At 36.1% G+C, this 21,007-nt stretch overlaps 2 protein-coding genes across 2 annotated transcripts; both read left to right on the plus strand.

Annotated features, from left to right (window-relative positions):
• Nucleotides 1-12,282: 12,282 nt before the first annotated feature.
• Nucleotides 12,283-13,324, plus strand: LOC145163507 (DNA topoisomerase 1 beta-like). Its single transcript, XM_079082345.1, has 5 exons — nt 12,283-12,349; nt 12,439-12,533; nt 12,606-12,762; nt 12,853-12,943; nt 13,185-13,324. The coding sequence occupies exons 2-5, from the start codon at nt 12,439-12,441 to the stop codon at nt 13,322-13,324; spliced, it is 483 nt and encodes a 160-aa protein (XP_078938471.1). The 5' UTR covers nt 12,283-12,349.
• A 2,305-nt stretch (nt 13,325-15,629) lies between these two features.
• LOC145163508 (protein translocase subunit SecA, chloroplastic-like) lies at nt 15,630-18,562 on the plus strand. Its single transcript, XM_079082346.1, has 14 exons — nt 15,630-15,709; nt 15,784-15,840; nt 15,892-15,979; nt 16,103-16,118; nt 16,213-16,263; nt 16,518-16,617; nt 16,704-16,887; nt 16,991-17,209; nt 17,301-17,414; nt 17,498-17,611; nt 17,696-17,863; nt 17,984-18,159; nt 18,247-18,364; nt 18,419-18,562. Exons 1-14 carry the CDS (start codon nt 15,630-15,632, stop codon nt 18,560-18,562), a joined length of 1,629 nt encoding a protein of 542 aa, XP_078938472.1.
• The last annotated feature ends 2,445 nt before the right edge of the window (nt 18,563-21,007 follow it).

Here is a 21,007-nt window from a genome sequence, read left to right on the forward strand (position 1 = left end):
ATAAAACGGGATTTTGTTTTATATTTGTATTTAGAATACTTTTAGATTGACCATTATCACTGTCAAACCCTTTCGGTAACTCCATTCTCAAAATGCAAAATAGGGCGGTGAGGGTCGTAAGCGCGAAGCATATTAAAAACCGACCTCATTAGGAATCAAAGAGACCTCCTTAAACCCCTACATTAGAATGGGTGAGCCTAGTCATGGTAAGACTGACCATGTCAATATTTAAACACGCGAGGGCGCATGTTGTAACTTTCTTATACATATAGTAGACACAATTCTAATATATATAAATACAAGGGGTAAATTTAAAACTCTTTAAATTTAGTTGTCTATTATTAATTCTAGTTAATTGCTAGGACGCAATGTAACAATTAATAAATCATAAGGGGTTAATATTCAAATTTATAAATCCATATTATAAATAATATTAAATATTTAAATTCAGAATTTAAATAACAAATAAATATTCAAATTCAAATAACATATTTAAATAATATTTATCAATTATCAAATAAATATTCAAATTTAAATAAACACATTTAAATAATATTTATTAATTTCCCAGATTCAAAAACAATTTAAATTAGGTATTTATCCATGTTTATCAAAGCTACATATTCGAAAAATGGCAAAAAATCTGAAACCCTAAATTTTGCTGAGCTCACGTCGTGAGCTGCGACTAAGGTTTTTATTAATTACGAATTTTTCATCTAATCTTCTTCCATTCAGTTTCAAAAAAGTTTTTACAGAAAACATGTATCTAGGGTGAAAGTAACCATGAACCAATGGCTCTGATACCACTGTTGGGTTTTCTATGCATCAAATACACTCTAAACTAGGTAGCAGAAAAATCGAAACAACGATATACCTAAGTGTACATGCATCCTATGGATCTATGGCTTCATGCTAATTACATCAACCCTAGAAAACTAAAACATAAGTAAGAAAACATACCTCTTATGTAGCCTTTGATCTCCATGCTTGAGATCTTGAACCTCCATGAAGTTGCTTGGATGAAAGGATCCAAACCAGAATCCCTCTAATGGTATCACACCCAATGACACCAAAGAGTGGTATAAAAATAACTAGGAGAAAGGTCAATTTCACAAACCCAAAGGGGTTAGAAATCGTCCCTAAGGGAGGAGGAAGAAGGGTTGGCGAATACTTCAAGCAAAGGTGCAAGGAGGAATGAAATCCCTAAGGCCCTATTTATAGCCTTGGATGCCTCCTTAGGTTTAGTACTCCTTCCCATGTGGGATGGAGGCATAACCACAAAATTTCACTCCTTTCCCATGTGGGATGGAGTGATTTTCATCCAACCCTAATTCCATAAGGTTCTGGAACATTCCTGATTAACCAACTATCGATTAATGAACATTCAACCCTTTAATTAATTAAATTGTTAATTAATTCCCAAAATATATTTCCAAAATATATTTCTAATTAGTTGCTAATTAATTATTAACCATAATAATTAATAAACTAATTTCTCCTTTATTTATTCTACTCAATTTGGGTCTTGAGGGCAACCCAAAAGGACCGTGCTATTATTAGAAATATTACCAATAGTTAATGACCTTGGACACTATTCCAACAACCCCCCCCCCCTTAGTGGACCACCTTTGGCCGTGAACTACCCTAAGAATCCTAGGTTGGCCGTGAACACTTCTCTAGGAAGTATCTTGGCCGTAAACTCAAAGGGGAAAGCATCTTGGGGCGTAAACACAATCCTAGGCAACATCTAGGCCGTAAACTCCATAAAGACTCCAAAACTTGACCATGAACACTTCCCTATGAAGCATACTAGGCCGTGAACACTTAGATATTTTAAGTGTTTACAGATTATGAGTTGTATTTGGCCATTTTCCCATGCAATCTCGAATCTTTATGAATTATCCAACAATCCTCCAAGCAAGCATCATATCAACCCCACACTCTTATCAAGGAACGTAAACCTTTCCCTCTTCTTCCTTTATGGGCGTAAACCACTCCTCGTTGTATCCCATTTATCATATTCACATTCTGTGAACTCAAAAATTTCTCTCAAACGTATTCAAGCTCCAAGTCTTATTTTCTTCAAGGCATCCCCTAGATTCTTGTAAGTAACTCATATTTGGCTAGTGATTCTCCATATTATCTTAGTTATTTCATCATGGTTACACAAGATATTGTGTGTTCATGTTCCTAGGAGATACTAAGTTTCCAAGAGTTGTCAAACTCTTCAAGTGTTAGGATTTGAACACTCCTCAACATCTAGCCAAATCATCCACCAAAATCAAATTAAGGTGAGCTTCATACCCCTCTTTTGAGTTTTTCATTTTTTTTGGGGGAGGATACAAATCAAGGGTCTTGTGAAATCATGGTATAATTGCTTGTCTATATTTGTATGTTGTGATGTATGTGTTTAAGATCATGAAACTCCTTATAGAAGTCCAAAATTCGAGATTTTGGTTAAGCCTCAAGAGCTTGAACTATATTTCATTAATTATTGTTGATTAGAAGTAAAAACTAGTATTTATATGAATTATCATTCAAAAAACCTTATGTCAAAAATCACAAGGATTGCTCAAAGAAATTGTTTAAACAAGAAGTTGGAACTAAGATTTTGAAGATGTTAAATTATGAAAATACTAATAGCTTGGGCTATTTTCGGCCATATATATATATATATATATATATATATATATATATATATATATATATATATATATATATATATATATATAAATCATTTTTGGAACATGAAATAAATTTGAGTAATTAGTGAACACTTTGATTTATTAAGGACCAAAAATGGAATTATTGGAAAAAGGGCCTTTTTGAACACTTCCTTAAATATAAGTCTAAAATGAGTATTTTTGAAGAAATGGGCCATTTTCAACAATCCTTGTAGTTTTGGATCACTTATGACACTTTTCGACAAATATGGGCCTTAACTGATAATTTATGAAAAGAAGGACCATTTTTGCCAACATCGATAGTATTGGGTCATTTTTGATAATCATGATTCGAAGTGGATTATTTTCAGCAAACGAAAACGAAATATCTAATCAACGAGTACAATTATTGTTATTTATTAAATAACGTTTAAACTATTTGCACAAATATCTGTTAGTATTCTAGTCAGACGCATGTTCACTGTACCTATATATATTAGTGTACGTTTAAATTCGTGTAAGAGTTATAACCAGAGTCTCCTGGAGGGGGAGCATGAATTTGTGTATAGATCTATACGGGGTTGACACCCTGCACCTTCGCTGTTCGCTACAGCTAGACTGGCCAGTCTAGGGTGACAAATGTCTTAAACGAATCTGGCGCCTGAAGAACGTCTAGACAGGCACTCCGTCATATTAGTATGGTTATAACGACTCACTTAGAATATAACAGTATTATTTAGAAATTTACGCAAGTTACACCTTTCGATTATAAACAACTATTGTTTGGATACTTTAAACGAAGCTTTTACCACACAAGTCTTAGGGTTTTAAGACCACTATTTTGTACATCAGAAAATATAGGATTTTCTGGAGTAAACGATTTTATACGATTTCGAAAACGATAAACTAAAACACACATGCAACTATACTTGATTGGAAACAAGACTTGCAACTGTTTTGACAAAAAAATATTGGATTTTCTGGTTTTCTAAACTATCACAAATTTTTATACAATAATGCTTATGAACCCACCAACATATTTTATGTTGACGCTTTTCAAACGACTTGTATTCTCAGGAAATCAGTAAGCAGGTTTATGGAACGCGGACTCAGGATTATTTTGCTGTAATTTTGAATTACTATTGTCTCTTTTGTGTGTAATTTGAGAACAAATACATGATGTAAAACAATGTAAGTTTGTTATCTTAATGTATGATGTTTGGATTTTCTATGTTTCATTTATATTCAATTGTTATGATACTGCACAATGAAGTCACCCGCCTCCGGACGTTTGTGCCGTCTGGTCCGGGGGTGCGACAAAATCATAGTACATAGCAGCGATCGAAGCATCAAAGGAGGCGATATGGTTGAAGAACTTCATCGGAGATCTTGGAGTTGTGGCAGCTGATGGGTTTTGAGCATCCTAACACTCCTATGGTGTACATGAAACCCTAGAAACCTTGGATCTATGTTTTACTATGAATACATGCAAATTTGTTTTTCCAAGGTTCACAACCTATCTAGCATGGCATAGGGAACTTTAAACATAAAGGCTAGAAGAATTACATACCTTTTTGATAGTGAGTTGATTCCTTGGAGTTTGAGAGCCAAGCACCAATAATGTGGATGCCTCAAATGGAAATCACAAATCACCACAAACTTGGAAAAACTATGAGAGTGTATGTTTGCTTTGTATAAATCGGCCACCTTCTTACACACACACACAACTAGTGCCATTTCAAGCATCATAAGCTCCTTTATATAGTGTGGAGGATTAGGGTTACATCCATGTAAACCCTAATACCCATGACTCTTCCTTTCCAAGGATCCATGGGTTAAAAGCTCCATGGACTATCCATGGACTCCCATGCATGCCAAGCCCATTCCAAATGAGTATTAGCCCACACTTATATAAATACAAGAGCCCATATTTAATTAGTCACCTTTTTTATCACCAAATTAATTCTAAATTAGATTATGATCAATACTAATTAAATAATATGATTTCATATTAATATATTATAACTTATAATATATTAACAAATCATAAACATACAATTCTCAAAGGTTTAACCATACAAATAGTTCGGGTGAAGTGCAACCCAAATGGACCATGCCGGGTCGGGTCAAGTATATACCAAATAAAGTTATGGACTTAGACACCTTATCCAACAGCAGCCATATAGGAGCCAATGGAGATTTTCTGCGATAATGAAGGAGCGGTTGCCTTGACCAAGGAACCGAGGGATCATGGCAGATCTCGATATATCGACAGGAAATATCACTTTATTAGACATCGAGTAGAAGAGGGACTCCTCGCAGTGAAGAAGGTATCGTCAGAGGATAACCCAAAAAATCCCCTTACGAAGGGATTGAGCAGGGTTAAGCACTTGCAGCACGCTAGAAGCATTGGACTGAAGGACGATATTAGTTTAGATTAGATAGTTTCGAAACGTGTAATAGATAAATTGTAATTAACATTTGATGATTAAATAAAGAAGTATTATTTATAATTAAAGTTACTGTCTTGTGTTAATTATTTACCTATTGTTTCACTTTGCATGTTTTGACTTCCTGAATAATAAGATTATTTAGAAAAATCATAACTTCCACTCACGAAGTCAGATCTGAGCGTTCTCTATATGCACGTTCTCGGTTTTACGTCTGCTACGACTTTTGTTTAGTTTACTTAGGCCAATAAGCATCCTATCTCTAATTTACTATTTACTATACACTATCTGATCGTGAAACTTTGGAAGTCTATAACTGTTGGATTAGTGTCTAAGTCCATGACTATATTTGGTATGTACTTGACCCGGTTGTAGCATGGTCCTTTTGGGTTGCCTTCACCAAAGCAACCTGACAGGATGATTTATGGAGAGAGAGGATATTATGGTTTATTAATATATTATAAGAATAATATATTAAAAGAGAAATCATATTGTTTAATTAATATTGATGAAGAATTAATTAAGAAATTAATTCTGTGATCAAAAGAGATTAATTGAACTAAGGGGACTGGAATTGCAGTTATAAGATAATTGAGTTTTGGGTTGTGGATCCTTATGGATATAGGGGGACGAAATTAGGGTGAAAGCCCGCCTTGAAATCGTCCAAGCCTTATTCCAGAAGGTTCCTTGGACTGCTTAAGCCCTAAGTAATCCAATTAGGGTTTTGGCTGAAGCCCTAGCAGCTCAAGTATATAAGGACCCCTAGGGCTACAGAATTCGGCTACCAGAAACCCTAAGAAGTTCTTAGAGCCGAAATTGTGCCTCCATTCCCTCTCTTCTAGATCATATTTTTGCCTGGGTGTTTGTAAGCCATTAGAGGTATTACATTTGTGATACTAGGCCCTCAAAGCTTGAAGATTCTTGCAACAATCAAAAGGTAAACATCTAAACCTGTTTTTATGTTATTTCAATTTTGCTATGATAGATCTAGGGTTTGTGAGCTTTGGATAAATTTGCATGTACAATAGAGAAACCTAGATCCAAAGCTTTAGGGTTTTTCATGTGCATATAGGAATGTTCTTTTGCTCAAAACCCATCAATAACTTCTGCATACGAAGTTGAATTTGAGTGTGCTTTATGTGTACAAGATTCATATCACAACTCCTACATTTTCCGTCAAGATTATTTATCCTAAATAATCTTCTATCAAGATTGTCATTTCTTCGCTTATCGATAAGTTACTAAAATGGCTTTATAGCACATAGTCTGCAACGTGCATGACTAATGATAATATTAATCGAGGATTTATATTATAATCATTACCTATTATATCTTAAATGTCTAACCCGAAGTTGCGGGCGTTACAACTACACCGCTCTTGCCATCATTCAACCACGGGCCTGAAGACTCACGACCAACACCTCAGTGGACCTATAGGGACACTACCATCACCGCACTGACCTATAGGAACCTAGTCAATCATCCCTCCCAACACTATTCCAAACACAACATGATCCAAACAATTCTATAACACGAAAACCCTTCTACAGTCTAGGCTACTACCGACATAACAATAGATGAAAACATGGTTGTACATAGCCAAAAAATAAGACAAACGTTTAAACGCTCGTTCCAACTTGAAAGAAATAAATCAAAAAAGAAACATGCCATAAATTCGTACCAAGTGTTCTAAAACTATCTTACTTACTCTACATATGCCCCTCACGACAACAACTGATGAACTACTAAGATTACACACTCCCCAAGAGAACACACAACATGTATTAGGACGACTGTGTTCCTTCTTCATCACGACCTTACCCAAAAAGTGAAGTATAACCGGATCCAACTAATTGACGAACCTTAACAGCTAACAGAAACATTCTCATAAACATTTGGAACACACTACAAGAAAAACAGCCTTTTACGACGCGCAAATCATGACACACGGTGATTTATGATACGCAAATATGTGTGTCCAAAAAATAATGTCATCTCTGACAAAATTTAAAGGATTTAGGACACACATTTTTGCGTGCCCTAAAATTAGTGTCTAAACAAAAAAAAAGCACGGAGGGCATCTATAATAAAATGTGTGTCGTCTGAAGATGGCGCTTTATAATTTTTTATAGAACGCGCGTTTATCCTTAATAGCGGGACGGGGGGGAGGGGGGGAATGAAATCCTGAAAAATTAAAAACCCCGCCTTCTTTTTTATCCTCCACTTTTGTTTCATCTTGCCCTAATTATCGATACTCCTTCCTTCCCTCTCCATTTACTGCCGCCTTGCCCTAGTTATCGACGCTCCTTCCTTCCTTCCTCACTTGCCTTCTTTGCCTGACAATATCTCCAGAAGTACAACTCCGAAAGCGTACAAGTCGGACTTATGTGTCAGAACTCCGGTAGACTGAAATTCAGGCGACATGTAGCCTCGTGTGCCCTAGAATTTTACGAATCTTGAATTTGGCTTACTTGAATCTCGTTCCAAGCTGCTATCGGTTTCACCACAGAGTTCCGCCGTTCCAAATTATTTCCGTCGTTCCAATCCTGTAGAGTTGTGAATGTAATCGAGGCTATGAGTGAGATCAGCTGCAATCTGAATTTGCGACATCCAATCGGAAAGTGTGAAGAACTTACCTGTTCCGTCTACTTCTATCCTAGAGCCGACGATTTAGGGCCTTACAACTTCTCATCCCACACAGTGCCGAAGATGTTTCTCGTGATTTTTTTGTCATTCTTACAAGCCCTAGCTCGGATTGAACTAAGGTATGCTTTCCTTCTTGCTCCGGTTGTTATGGTTGCACAGATGGTAGTTGTAGTGTCTTTCATGGTACTCGTTACCATCTTATGATTGTCCAGTGTATATTTTCTTCATGTCAATTTTACAGCCTAAACCTAATTTGAGTTTTTGTTCATCATTACCATCTACATATATAAAGCGGTTGATAAACCTGGTTACAAGACTTTCAGGCTTTGGAACTAAAGAATGTGTTAAACTCTTCCACAAATGAAATGCAAATGACTCATTAACAATCTTTCTATACAAACCATCTTCATCACCTCTTTCAACATCTGTCACTACTAGAAAATAGCCCTTTAATAACGCGCAAACAATGACACGCAGTGATTTACGATACGCAAAAGCGTGCGCCCTATAAATAATGTCATCTCTTCTAAAATTTAAAGGATAGAGGACACGTATTTATGCGTGCCTTGAAATTAGTGTCAAAAAAGAAAAAAAAAGAAACATGGAGGGCACCTATCATAAAAAGCGTGTCGTGTAAAGGTGTCGCTTTATATTTTTTAAGAAGGCGCGTTATCCGTATTTTTTTGGGAAATGAAATCCCAAAAAAATTAAACACCCCGCCTGATACTCCTTCTCCTTCTAAAATCCTCTGCTAAGAACCCTAAATCATTCATAACCATTTTCCATTCCCAAAAAAATTAAACATCCCGCCTACTACGACTCCCCAAATCACCCTAAATCATAAATCCCTAAATATTAAGAACCCTAATTTGTTCTTGAGAAACGGTACCTTAGATCAAAAACTGTGAATTCAACTTAGAATTAGTTCAGGTTCTCTCAATCAAGAACCTCCCCATTCTATAACTCAGAAAAAACATCAATGCACGCATATTGCACCTGCGCCGGAGTCAGCCGTTCGTTATCCAATATGGTCATCGTCACAGCCTCGGCTTTATACGTTTCTTTTGTATAAATCTTTGAACACAGACAAAATAAATCAATTGCATCTCTTTCTCTCTCTTTCCTCATTTGTATAAATCAATGATGCCATCATACGTTTCTTTTCTCCATTACCCTCTTTTTTGCCCTAAAATCATATCTGGGTTTCTGTTTACTCATACGATTTCGCCAAGATTTTGATGCATTCATGGCTTACACATCTCTCAATTCTCTTTCTGTTGGTGGATCTGCTTTTTTTGCTCTCGATCGAGGGTTTTTGGGCTTCAGGTCTCGAATTTCTTTTAGGCCTTCTTCAACTGTACTCATGCAGAAATTCTTTGGTAAGGGTTTTTAATCGCTCTTTAATTTCGATTCTATGTTGTTTCCGTTAGTTAGTTTGCTTATTTTCTGCTCAATTTTCATTATTTAGTTGTTTTATTAGGGGTTCTCGAAATTATTACTTTACTTGACTGTATTTAGAAGATCTCATCTTAAAATCCACCAAATTTTCATTTATTTGTTGTTGAATTTTCCTGTTGCTACTTGGTAGTTGTACCTCTTACATGAACTTGCATAAGAATTACATGATGAATGTCCTGTTATTACTTTACTTGACTGTATTTAGAAGATTTCATTTATTTGTTGTTGAATTTTCCTGTTGCTACTTTGTGTTCTCTGAAAAAATCTTCAAAAAGCAGCAAACCACCATTGATTCCCTTCATGATGAATGTCTCTTTGAGATCTTCAGACGTGTATCTGGTAACCAAGAAAAAAGTTCATGTGCTTTTGTCTCAATGCTAAAATTCGTTGATGGAGGAAATCACATTTCTTCAAGCATGCTCATTTCCATTCCATCAGAAAAAATAAAGTCTTTGTTTCATTCCAATGGGATGAACAATTTCATCATATTAAACACTAGCTTAATCTTCTTTCTTGATATAGATGTTTCAGATGGAATTTCTACTAATTCTCCCTCTATTTTTTTCTAGATCAAGATAAGACTATTAACAGCCCATGCCTCTCTTAAATGTTATACATATACATTCTTGAGGAGACAGAACAGCATCCCAGAGGAGTATCTTGCATTATTACCATTATTCTCAAAAAATTCAAATACATTGGGCCAGTACTGGCTCTCACTCTTGAAGGATTACAGCTATGTCTGCTTCCGCACATGCCCTAATATACATGTAAGCTTAATCTATTCCTTGTATACTTTTTAGTTAAATGCAGGCTATACATCATATTTGGGAGTCTATAACATTTCTCTGTGTCTTCTTCCTGCATGTGATTTACATACTTCTATCCAGGGTCGGCCCAAGGGTTGGGTGAGCTGGGCCACAGCCCATGGCAGCATGTTCAGATGGGGCATCAAATTTAATGGGTATAGTTGACTTGGGTTTAAATTTTTATCCACAAACTAGTCTAGCTGATAAGGGAAGCGGAAAGGGCATGGCACGATCTAAGTTGAAAATTAAAAACCATTTTATGAACACATTAAAATTTATATATATATATATATATATATATATATATATATATATATATATATATATATATATATATATATATATATATTACACACACTTTTGGTTGTTAATGTCGTAAAGAATGATATGTTTTTTCTTTCTTTGAATGTGGTATGAACCTCTTTATATACCATGAGTATTCAATATTCTTGGTTTAGGCTGATAAGGGAAGCGGAAAGGGCATGGCACGATCCAAGTCAAATATCAAAGAAGAATATGTCTACATTTCATAACAGAAGTTTCAACAATTCTTGTTTCTGTTAGAACTCAACTTGCTAAGAAATTGGCTTCTCCTGCTATGCCAGTTGGAGAAGAATTTCAACTAGAAGCTGCTATTGTTAATTACTTTGCTTCAGGTACTAATTCTACACAAGTCATGCTCCTTCTTTTCTTAATAATAAAAGCTGTTATTGATCTTTACAGAGAAATGATGGAAAGTGGTGTCATCAAGCTAGGCGACAAGCAGGTAAATCTTTATATAGATATATATTTTCCATTCCCAATTTCCCATTTCATGGTTATCTCATTGTCAAAGTATTTAACAAATAAAAGAATCAACTTATGTGTAATGATTGATGATAATTTCAAGCAGTTAGCAAACCTGTGTTGTCTGATTTCAGGATTCAGGCTTGCTAATGATAGGCAAGTATAGGCTCCCCAAGCCCTTCTTCAGTAGTCAGCTTCTTGAAAGAAGTTTTCCCGAGTGGTGAACACTTCAGAGATGCTGAAGGTCAAGATGTGCTTCTCTTTATTGACAACATTATCTGTTTCACATAAGTAAGTGAGAAAAAAACATTTCTTTCTTGATGAATGTCAAAAATTTACCAATGAATGTTTGACTTTATATACCAACAGGCTAACTCTGAGGTGTCTCCTTTACCAATGAATGTTTGACATATGTCCAAGCCATTTATGTCCCTGCTGATGATTTGACAGATCTTGCCCCTGCTACAACCTTTACTCATTTGGATGCCACCACCGTGTTATCCAGACAGGTGAGTAAATATATAATTTTTTTTCTTTATGTGATTGTATATTGGGGATGATAAAGCAACATGGACTAATAACATTTGTAAAACAAGAAGGCGTAGATGAAAAAGTAAATAGACGAAGTTGTTATATCTATGATTCTATATTTCCTGAAACATATTCGAAATATTTAACAAAGAAGAAACCACAATCCCAAAAATCCCCCTCTTTTGATTCCTTCTAGACCTTAAAAACTTCTCAACACTTCCAAGTTTATCTTCTAAAACTCCCATAGCATTAACAGAAAGCCTACACCCAACAATCCCATCTATACTTCCATCAGAAACCATAACAGGAAGCTCCCACACAGGCAAAAGTAGCCTTGAAGCACACAAACAAACCCCTTCACGAGCCCCTGAAAACACTGGTTCAGCTTCTTGTACAACTTGCCCCATGCTAAACCCACCAAGGGCAGTTCGGGTATTTCACAATGCCACACCACTACCTTCAAGTTGAGGCACCCCAACAACTCTCAGATCCTCAAAAGCCTCAGTAGCCTTTTCAACCACAACATTGTTTATAAAATTTTCAGTTCTTGAACCTGAACGTCTCTCAAGTATTTATCATTGTGCCTAATTTCAATGACCAAGGAATATTGAATCAAAGGAAGCCGAATTTATGATTCAAGTCTTCTCGACCACACATGCTTCAGAGGACACAGGAGATGCAGGCGAGGGAAAATTGTAAATATTGAAGCTCTGAGTTTATTTCTATTATATTAAAATTTTCTATTATATTAAAATTTTCTTTTTTTATCATGAGTTATTTGATTGAAAAGAGGACCAATGTGTGTGCTGCATATAACTAAAGTTTCAAACATAATATATATATATATATATATATATATATATATATATATATATATATATATATATATATTCAAAATATGCTCTGCATTTTTTTTTGAGTAAATAACTTTCTTTTGATAGTATAGGTTGGTAGTTTCAGAGTTGAGCCACCTGGGCTATTCCGTGGGCGGGGGGAACATCCAAAGGTTTGAATGACAACTTTACCCCTTCATTGAATGAAGTTTTTAAACTTATTTCATTGGAAAAGAAGTTTATATAATTACAAATTTAATAGATGGGAAAGCTGAAAAAACGAATCCGTCCAAGTGATATTACCATAAACATCGGAAAGGATGCTCCAATTCCAGAATGTCCAATTCCTGGTGAAAGGTTTGTTTTTTCCCACTAGATGATATTATTAAATATAAAAATTAAAGTAGATAAATGTAATGTCATGCACAGCTGGAAGGAAATCAGGCATGATAATACTGTGACATGGTTAGCATATTGGAATGATCCAATCAATTCAAAGGAATTCAAGTATGTGTTTTTAGCTGCTAGCAGTTCCTTGAAGGGTCAGAGTGATAAGGAAAAATACGAGAAGGCAAGGAAGCTGAAGGTAGTTATTATTATTAAATATTAATATGATTTATTATGAATATGAATGTTAGTAATGATTAATGAATAATGATTGAGTTGTATATAATAGGGGTACATAGAAGGCATACGGAAGGCTTACACTAAAGATTTTGGAAATTCGGATGTGACAAAGAGGCCTCTCTATGGGTCCTTCAAAGGAGGTATCGGTCATATGAAGCTCTGAGGTATTTTATTTATTCTCAATCAAAACACAATTAAAAGAGTTTGTTTGTTCCAGTGAGGGATATTTTGGGTGGAATTTCACTGGTGGATCTATTTGTTATCTGGCTGCTGAGGTGTGTTTCTGATTTGAATTGAATCTATGAAAGTTGAATGTTTGATCAATGAAAATTGGGATAGATTGAAATCAACTTTTATACATATTTTCTTTCTTTTTGACAGGGTGTCATTTTTTCCTTCTAACACTTGGGCTTGAATATTTCCCTCCCCACGAATTCAATGTATTTGGCATAAAGATCTTCCACAGAAAGTTTGTTTCTAACAAAACTGAAAAGAGTTTGAAGCATTACTTTGATTTTTAGGATTACTTGGAAACTCATTGTCGTCTAACAGTTTCGACAACATTGATCTAACGAATTTGAAGCATGCCTATAGTGGTGGAGGGAAAACTAATAAATAAAGGTGAAGTTTGTTTCTAACTCAAGATTTTTTTGTTTTAGGTGACAATGGATCGCAGGCCTCCACACCTCACACTTGGGATACCAGCTGCCTTCTAAAGGTTTGTACCTTTAACTTCTAACAAAAATCCAATCAAGATTTTTCTTGTTTAGTTGATTCTTTTTCTTAGGCATTCTTGACTCGTCTTGGATTAAAGCATTGTTATCTTATCAGCAAGTAATTACTTTCCAGCCACGCCCGGTGGTTAGCCGCCCATGACACCAAGTTCAACATTTTTATGTGGTACACCAGGTGGCAAACCAATGACATGAAGGATCAGGTTATATAGTTGGGGATGTAGTTTCAGGTTATATAGTTAGGGAAAACCCCTTAATAACAATGTACTATCAAATTAATATCAATGTATTTCACTTTTTGATAACTTGTTTGACATGATGTTATTGGATCAAATTGATTATTTTGGTATATATTTGTTTCCATATTTTTGTATTATGCGTAAATGAATATCGTAAAGGCACGTCGTAAATGCATATCGTAAATGGCTGTTGAAGTTTATGACACACAAATGCGTGTCATCTTTATTTATGACAGGGGCTTTAATGATACGCAATGCGTGTCATAAACGTGTGTCGTAAAGTTATGACACGCAAATGTGTGTCGTCTTCCTTTATGACAAGGGCTTCCTTGATACGCATTGCGCGTCGTAAATGCGTGTCATAAATGCGCGTCGTAAATGTGCGTCGTCGATAGACGACGCGCAAAAACGTGTCATCTCTCGTTATGACAGGGCCTTCCTTGACACGCATTTGCGCGTCGTCTGAGCGTTTTACGACATGCATTGCGCGTCGTAAAAGGCTGTTTTTCTAGTTCCAAGCTGCTATCGGTTTCGCCACAGAGTTCCGTCGTTCCAATCCTGTAGAGTTGTGAATGTAATCGAGGCCATGAGTGAGATCAGCTGCAATCTGAATTTGCGACATCCAATCGGAAAGTGTGAAGAACTTACCTGTTCCGTCTACTTCTATCCTAGAGCCGACGATTTAGGGCCTTACAACTTCTCATCCGACACAGCGCCGAAGATGTTGCTCGTGATTTTTTGTCATTCTTACAAGCCCTAGCTCGGATTGAACTAAGGTATGCTTTCCTTCTTGCTCCGGTTGTTCTGGTTGCACAGATGGTAGTTGTAGTGGCTTTCATGGTGCTCGTTACCATCTTATGATTGTCCAGTGTATATTTTCTTCATGTCAATTTTACAGCCTAAACCTAATTTGAGTTTTTGTTCATCATTACCATCTACATATATAATAAGGGATTCTAAATTTACAACACATCAGAGCAACGGATACAGTGTTGGTTGATAAACCTGGCTACAAGGCTTTCAGGCTTTGGAACTAAAGAATGTGTTAAAGTCTTCCACAAATGAAATGCAAATGACTCATTAACAATCTTTCTATACAAACCATCTTCATCACCTCTTTCAACATTCGTTATATGTGCTTTGAAATATCTATTTCATAAACGAAAACCAAAAAACAAGTATCAAACTGCATGTAAAATGAAGAAATATATTAAGTAAGCACATACATACCTTGTAATATTCTTACGACTTATAGGGAAGAAAGCCGAATAGGGTTGAAGATTCAGCTCCATTTGATTCTTGACATGATTTTCTTCATGAAGAAACTTTATCCTTACTCTGCTTAAAAGATCAGCTACATTCCTCCTTAAGCTGGTTTCATCATAACTTGCATATAACTCCTTCAAACACTCCATTATAAACGGACTGTATACAATAATTTCCAAAACATTATCAAATATAAAAACAGAAATAAACATGTAGTTAATTTTGAAATTTTGTTAATTTGTTACCTGTGTTTTCTAAATGCCATCACTGCTCCATTTAAGTGACTTCCTGATGAATAATCCTTCATCACCAGGAAAGCAGAGGCAACTCGGTAAGATGTGAGAACTAAGATTTACCAAAAAATTATATACATGAATAATTTTTATATACAAGAAATTTTATGATGAAGGATCTATAACATGAATACTATCCCTCTTCTGTGTAAAAGCAATGGCAAAACATGTTTAAGTTATAACTATTTTGTTTTCTTTTGTTTTATTCATATTAACATTCAACCTTACAAGTATTATGACACAGCAGCCTACCTTGTATTACCTGTACTTCTTGTTCTTTCTCAGTAAGTATCAATGGAGATCATGAAGCCACCCCAAGTTAGAGAATATAAACACAGATCCTCTTCTCAACCATCAGAGTCCTCTGGTGCTAGGTTTGTCTTTTTTTTTTTTATAAATATTATATTTTTTTATGTTAGAATTAATTTGGTTTGAAATATGAAAATAGGTTTAAACAACTAAAGGAAGAAGAAAAGAGAAAATCAAATAAGGCACTGCCTGAATGGTGGTTGTTTCCAAGGTCTTCATAAGCTTTTTCTGTTGTTGTGGTTAACAGGTACAGCAAGGAGTATCCTTTTAAAGGAATGGACATTGTCATGGGAGCATGGCTATTTCTCAGCTTGTTTCATCACTTGAAGTACTTGGTGAGTATAATAAATCATTATATATTTTCTTATGGTATTAAAATCTGTATGAAATGAAATGTGAATCTATTACTATTATTATTTGTTTTTACCATAAATGATGGTGTTTGGTTATGTTTGAAGTATTATATAGTGTATGGTATGGTAGCCTTATTGCCTTTTTGCTTTTTTGCCTTAGCCTTACTTCTTCTTCTTTTAATTTTTATGCCTATGGTTATCGTATAATATTGAAGGCTTACAGAAAGTAGGAGATAAATCACGTTGTCTGTTATGGGAGGCAAATGGCAATATGTATTTGAAAAATTAAGGAAGTAATGTAGAAAGATGGAGAGATATGGTAAAATCTTAGAGATTCACTATTGAGAGATATGCTTTATTGCCTATATGATTTTTCCACTTGTTCTTATTGCTATTAATTCTTGACATTTTTCCTTTCCTAATAGATGCAATTGTACTTGATTAGCTATGAGCGCTGGTGTATTCTAGATCTCAGGTTTCTTTGATGAAAGTATCCCCCTGACAATCAATTATTTGGCAGAAAACATGACAAGTGAAGAGAGGAGGCAGAATTACTTGTGTGACATCACATACGTCACCAATAGTGAGCTTGGTTTTGATTACTTAAGAGACAATCTTGCCATGGAAAGTAATTTATGCTATACGCAGACTTCAATAATATTCTCTTATACCATTCATTTTCACTTATAACTTCTTCTCTTGGTCTACAGAGTGTTGATGAGCTTGTATTAAGAGGCTTCAATTACTGTGTCATCGATGAGGTCGATTCAATTCTAATTGATGAAGAAAGAACTCCTCTTATTATATCGGGACCCGCTGAAAACCCAAGCGAACAATACTACAAAGCTGCTAAAATAGCTGCTGCTTTTGAGCGAGATATACATTATACAGTCAGGATTCAGAAAGAAAGATGGTTGAAAATATGCATCACATGTATTTTTTCTTTTCTTTTCTTTTCTAATGTGCATCTGCCACTTGGCTATTTTGTTGCAGGTTGATGAGAAGCAGAAAAATGTTTTACTCACAGAACAGGGTTATGCAGATGCTGAGGAAATTCTAGAAGTAAAGGATCTATATGATCCTCGAGAACAGTGGGCCTCATTTGTCTTGAATGTAATAAAAGCTAAAGAGCTCTTTCTCAGAGATGTCAACTATATCATACGAGCCAAAGAGGTTCTCATAGTGGACGAATTTAGTGGTCGAGTCACGCAGGTAAAGGATATCAATTTTTAGTTTGTATATAATATGTACATATCTTGTTTCCAGGTTGGAAGTAAATGAGCTGTATTTTATTGTGTTGCAGGGGAGGCGTTGGAGTGATGGGCTTCACCAAGCGGTGGAAGCCAACGAGAGCTTGCCCATACAAAATGAGACAGTGACACTGGCCTCAATTAGCTACCAAAACTTCTTTCTTCGGGTTCTAAGCATCTTTCTTTGTGGTCTGACGAGTCAAGTTGTTAATACTTGTTGAAGCTAATGGGATTTTTACCTTTGTAATAGTTCCCAAAACTTTGTGGCATGACTGGCACCGCTGCAACTGAGAGTTCAGAGTTTGAAAGCATTTACAAGCTCAAAGTTACAATTGTGCCCACAAACAAGCCTATGATTAGAAAGGTTCATTAATTTGAAATATTCCACGTGTTTTTTTTTTCTTTTCTTCATGAAATGGATATTGAAAAGGAGTGATGTGATGTTTAGGATGATTCAGACGTGGTGTTTAGGGCAACCACAGGAAAATGGCCGATGGTGGTTGTAGAAATTTCTAGAATGAACAAGACAGGGCGGCCTGTGCTTGTTGGGACAACCAGTGTTGAACAGAGTGACACATTGTCCAAACAACTCCGTGAAGCTGGAATCCCTCATGAGGTGATTGATTGAATCCTATTCCTATCTTGTTTTTCTACAAGAAGAAGAACAACTTACTTAGGTATAAATGATAAAATGAATAATACACTCACATTATATTTTATATTTGGAACAACTTAGGTTCTAAATGCCAAACCAGAAAATGTTGAAAGAGAAGCTGAGACTGTGGCACAAAGTGGTCGCCTTGGGGCAGTTACTATTGCTACAAATATGGCGGGCCGGGGAACCGATATAATTCTTGGTGGTAATGCAGAGTTTATGGCTAGGTTGAAGCTACGTGAGTTGCTCATGCCAAGGTAATAATACAACAAAATCTGTTTTTGTTTTTAGTTCCTTAAACAATTACTATTGCTATCTGTTAACATCTCTTCTCGTTCGCATAGGATAAAGCCATCCACAGGTCTCTTTTGTTTTTCCTTTTTTACCCTTTTAGAACATAAAACACCATGTAGACTTACCTGTTTCAAAATCCATTTGAGGCCACTCTCATACATACCATGTGTATTATTAATTAGTTGATATTGATATTGTACAACTGATATGATTATTGTGTAGGATTTCCGTGTTGTTTTTGATCAAGAGTTGGGATTGATATTGAAGCTAAGAGACATGATGATTGGTTGGATACATGAAGGGTTTCAGAGCTTCTTTAGACAGATTAATGATGAGTTACTGAAACAAGAAGGTGCCCCTTTATAGCAATGTAGTATTAGGTTATATAGTTAGTGAAAACCTCTTAATAACAATGTACAATCAGATCCCTTTAATATCAATGTATTACAATTTTTTGACATGATGTTATTGGATGAAATTGATTGTTTTGGTATATATATTTTTTTATATATTTTTGTATTAAGCGTAAAAGAGTATCGTTAAGGCACGTCGTATATGCATATTGTAAATGGTTGCTGAAGTTTATGACACGCAAATGCGTGTCATCTTCATTTATGACAGGGGCTATAATGATACGCAATGCGTGTCCTAAACGCGCGTCGTAAGGTTACGACACGCAAATGCGTGTCGTCTTCCTTTATGACAAGGCCTTCCTTGATACGCATTGCGTGTCGTAAATGAGCGTCGTAAATGCGTGTCGTAATTGTGCGTCATAAATGCGCGTTGTCTATAGACGACGCGCAAAAGCAGGTCGTCTCTCGTTATGACAGGGCCTTCCTTGACACGCATTTACGCGTCGTCTGAGCGTTTTACGACACGCATTGCGCGCCGTAAAAGGCTGTTTTTCTAGTAGTGACAAGATCCCAAGCCTTAAATAAAACGGAGCATATCTCCATCAATGTGCAGCTAACCCGATCAAACTCCCAAATTTGGAGGAAGAATTACAAAATCACCCATAACGAGTCAGAACCCTGATCAGATCTACCCAAAATGCCAATCCTGCCAACGTGACATCCAAAACCAAACTCTGCATAGACCCAAGGTCACACCAAAAAAAATTAAACAACGTCGCTCCGATATCCGAACTTTCAATAACCAAGGACAGCTGCCAAAATCGATCCTGCTAGAAACAATAATTCCATAACCATACAACCAAGGGTCCACACACCCAGAAACCTATATATACAATTAATAGAACTTGTCGAAAGGTTGATGCCTATCTGCACCTTCAACTAGTACCGCTCTAAACCCTCGAACAACCTCAACTAATGACGATAAACAAAATAATCAAACGATCGAACATAGATCATCAGACTAAACCAAATGATCCCATGTACTGCTGAACAAAGCTCACGCGAAAATACACATACCGAACCCTGAAGCTGGTCGACAGATCAACAACTGCCCATCCTTGACCACAGACAACCGACCCATACCGCGAGCTGACCATGCTCTCCATACCCGATACACAACCTGAGTGAATTAAACGCTTCTCTACAAAGATCCTTGGTGCTCCCGAAAGGAACTACTAACCACATTGAGTCCCTTCCCCCAACAACTTTCTGTTGTGAAGACAACTCATGCATCCCTGAAGACATAAATATGACGGCAACTCGTTCTGCAGTCACGAACTGACCAATTTTTGAATTCTCTGTAACGCCCGGTTCCCGATACGTATTTTAAGTATGAGTTTTGCATTTTTATACTAGGAATCGACGAGTTGAGGCCCCAAACTCGTCGAGTAGGGGCAAATCTTGGACGTGGGTGGAAGAGTCTACTCGATGATCCAGAAGCCCCGACTCGACGAGTAGATCTGTCTGAATGAAACCCTAAATTTTAGGGTTTTCACCCTATTTAAACACCTTATATGGCCTCCACTCCAGCCTCCATCACCCTCAGACCCTATTCTCGAAACCCTAATCAGATTGTGAATGTTCTTGAGCTATTTTGTGCCATTTTAGTGACTTGAAGGTTGGAGAAGGAAGGAAATGTTGGGTTTTGAGCATTCTAACACTCCTATTGTGTACATGCAACCCTATGTGCTTTGGATCTATGTTTTCTCTATTATACATGCATACATTCAAAATTCCAAAGCAATATCCTAACTAGCATACAATGGAGTATCTATACTACAAAAGTCTAGTTAGATGACATACCTTTTGATGGAGCTTGAAGTCTTGAACCTTTAAGAGCTTAGTGCCCCAAGTGTTGCACCTCAAATGGAATCACACAACACCACACACAATTGGAATGACTTGAGAAGAGGTTACTTGGTTCACTCTATGAAATCGACTTTGCCCTCTTTGTGTCTCCACTAGTGCCATTTCATGAACCATGGGTCCTTTATATAGTGTGGCTCATTTAGGGTTACACCATGTAAACCCTAATGTGCATGAATTTCCATTTCCTTCATGATCCATGGGTTTTAACCTCCATGGAGTATCCATGGGTTACCACATGGGTTAAGCCCAACATGAAGGACTATGGATCACACGCCCACATATATAAGAATGAATGATTTACATAATCAATCCCCATATATTTAATTAGTCTCTTTTGATCACAAAATTAATTCTTGATCAATACTAATTAAATAATATGATTTCATATTAATATATTAGAACTTATAATATATTAATATAAATCATAAATAACCTTTTCTCATTTGTCTATCCAATTGTTCCGATGTCATGCAACCCAAATGGACCATGCTACTCTGGGGTCGAGTACATACCAATAATAGTTATGGGC

Source organism: Lactuca virosa, chromosome 3, assembly GCF_052849685.1.
Source record: "Lactuca virosa cultivar CGN04683 chromosome 3, Lactuca_virosa_CGN04683_v6, whole genome shotgun sequence".
NCBI lineage: Eukaryota > Viridiplantae > Streptophyta > Magnoliopsida > Asterales > Asteraceae > Lactuca > Lactuca virosa.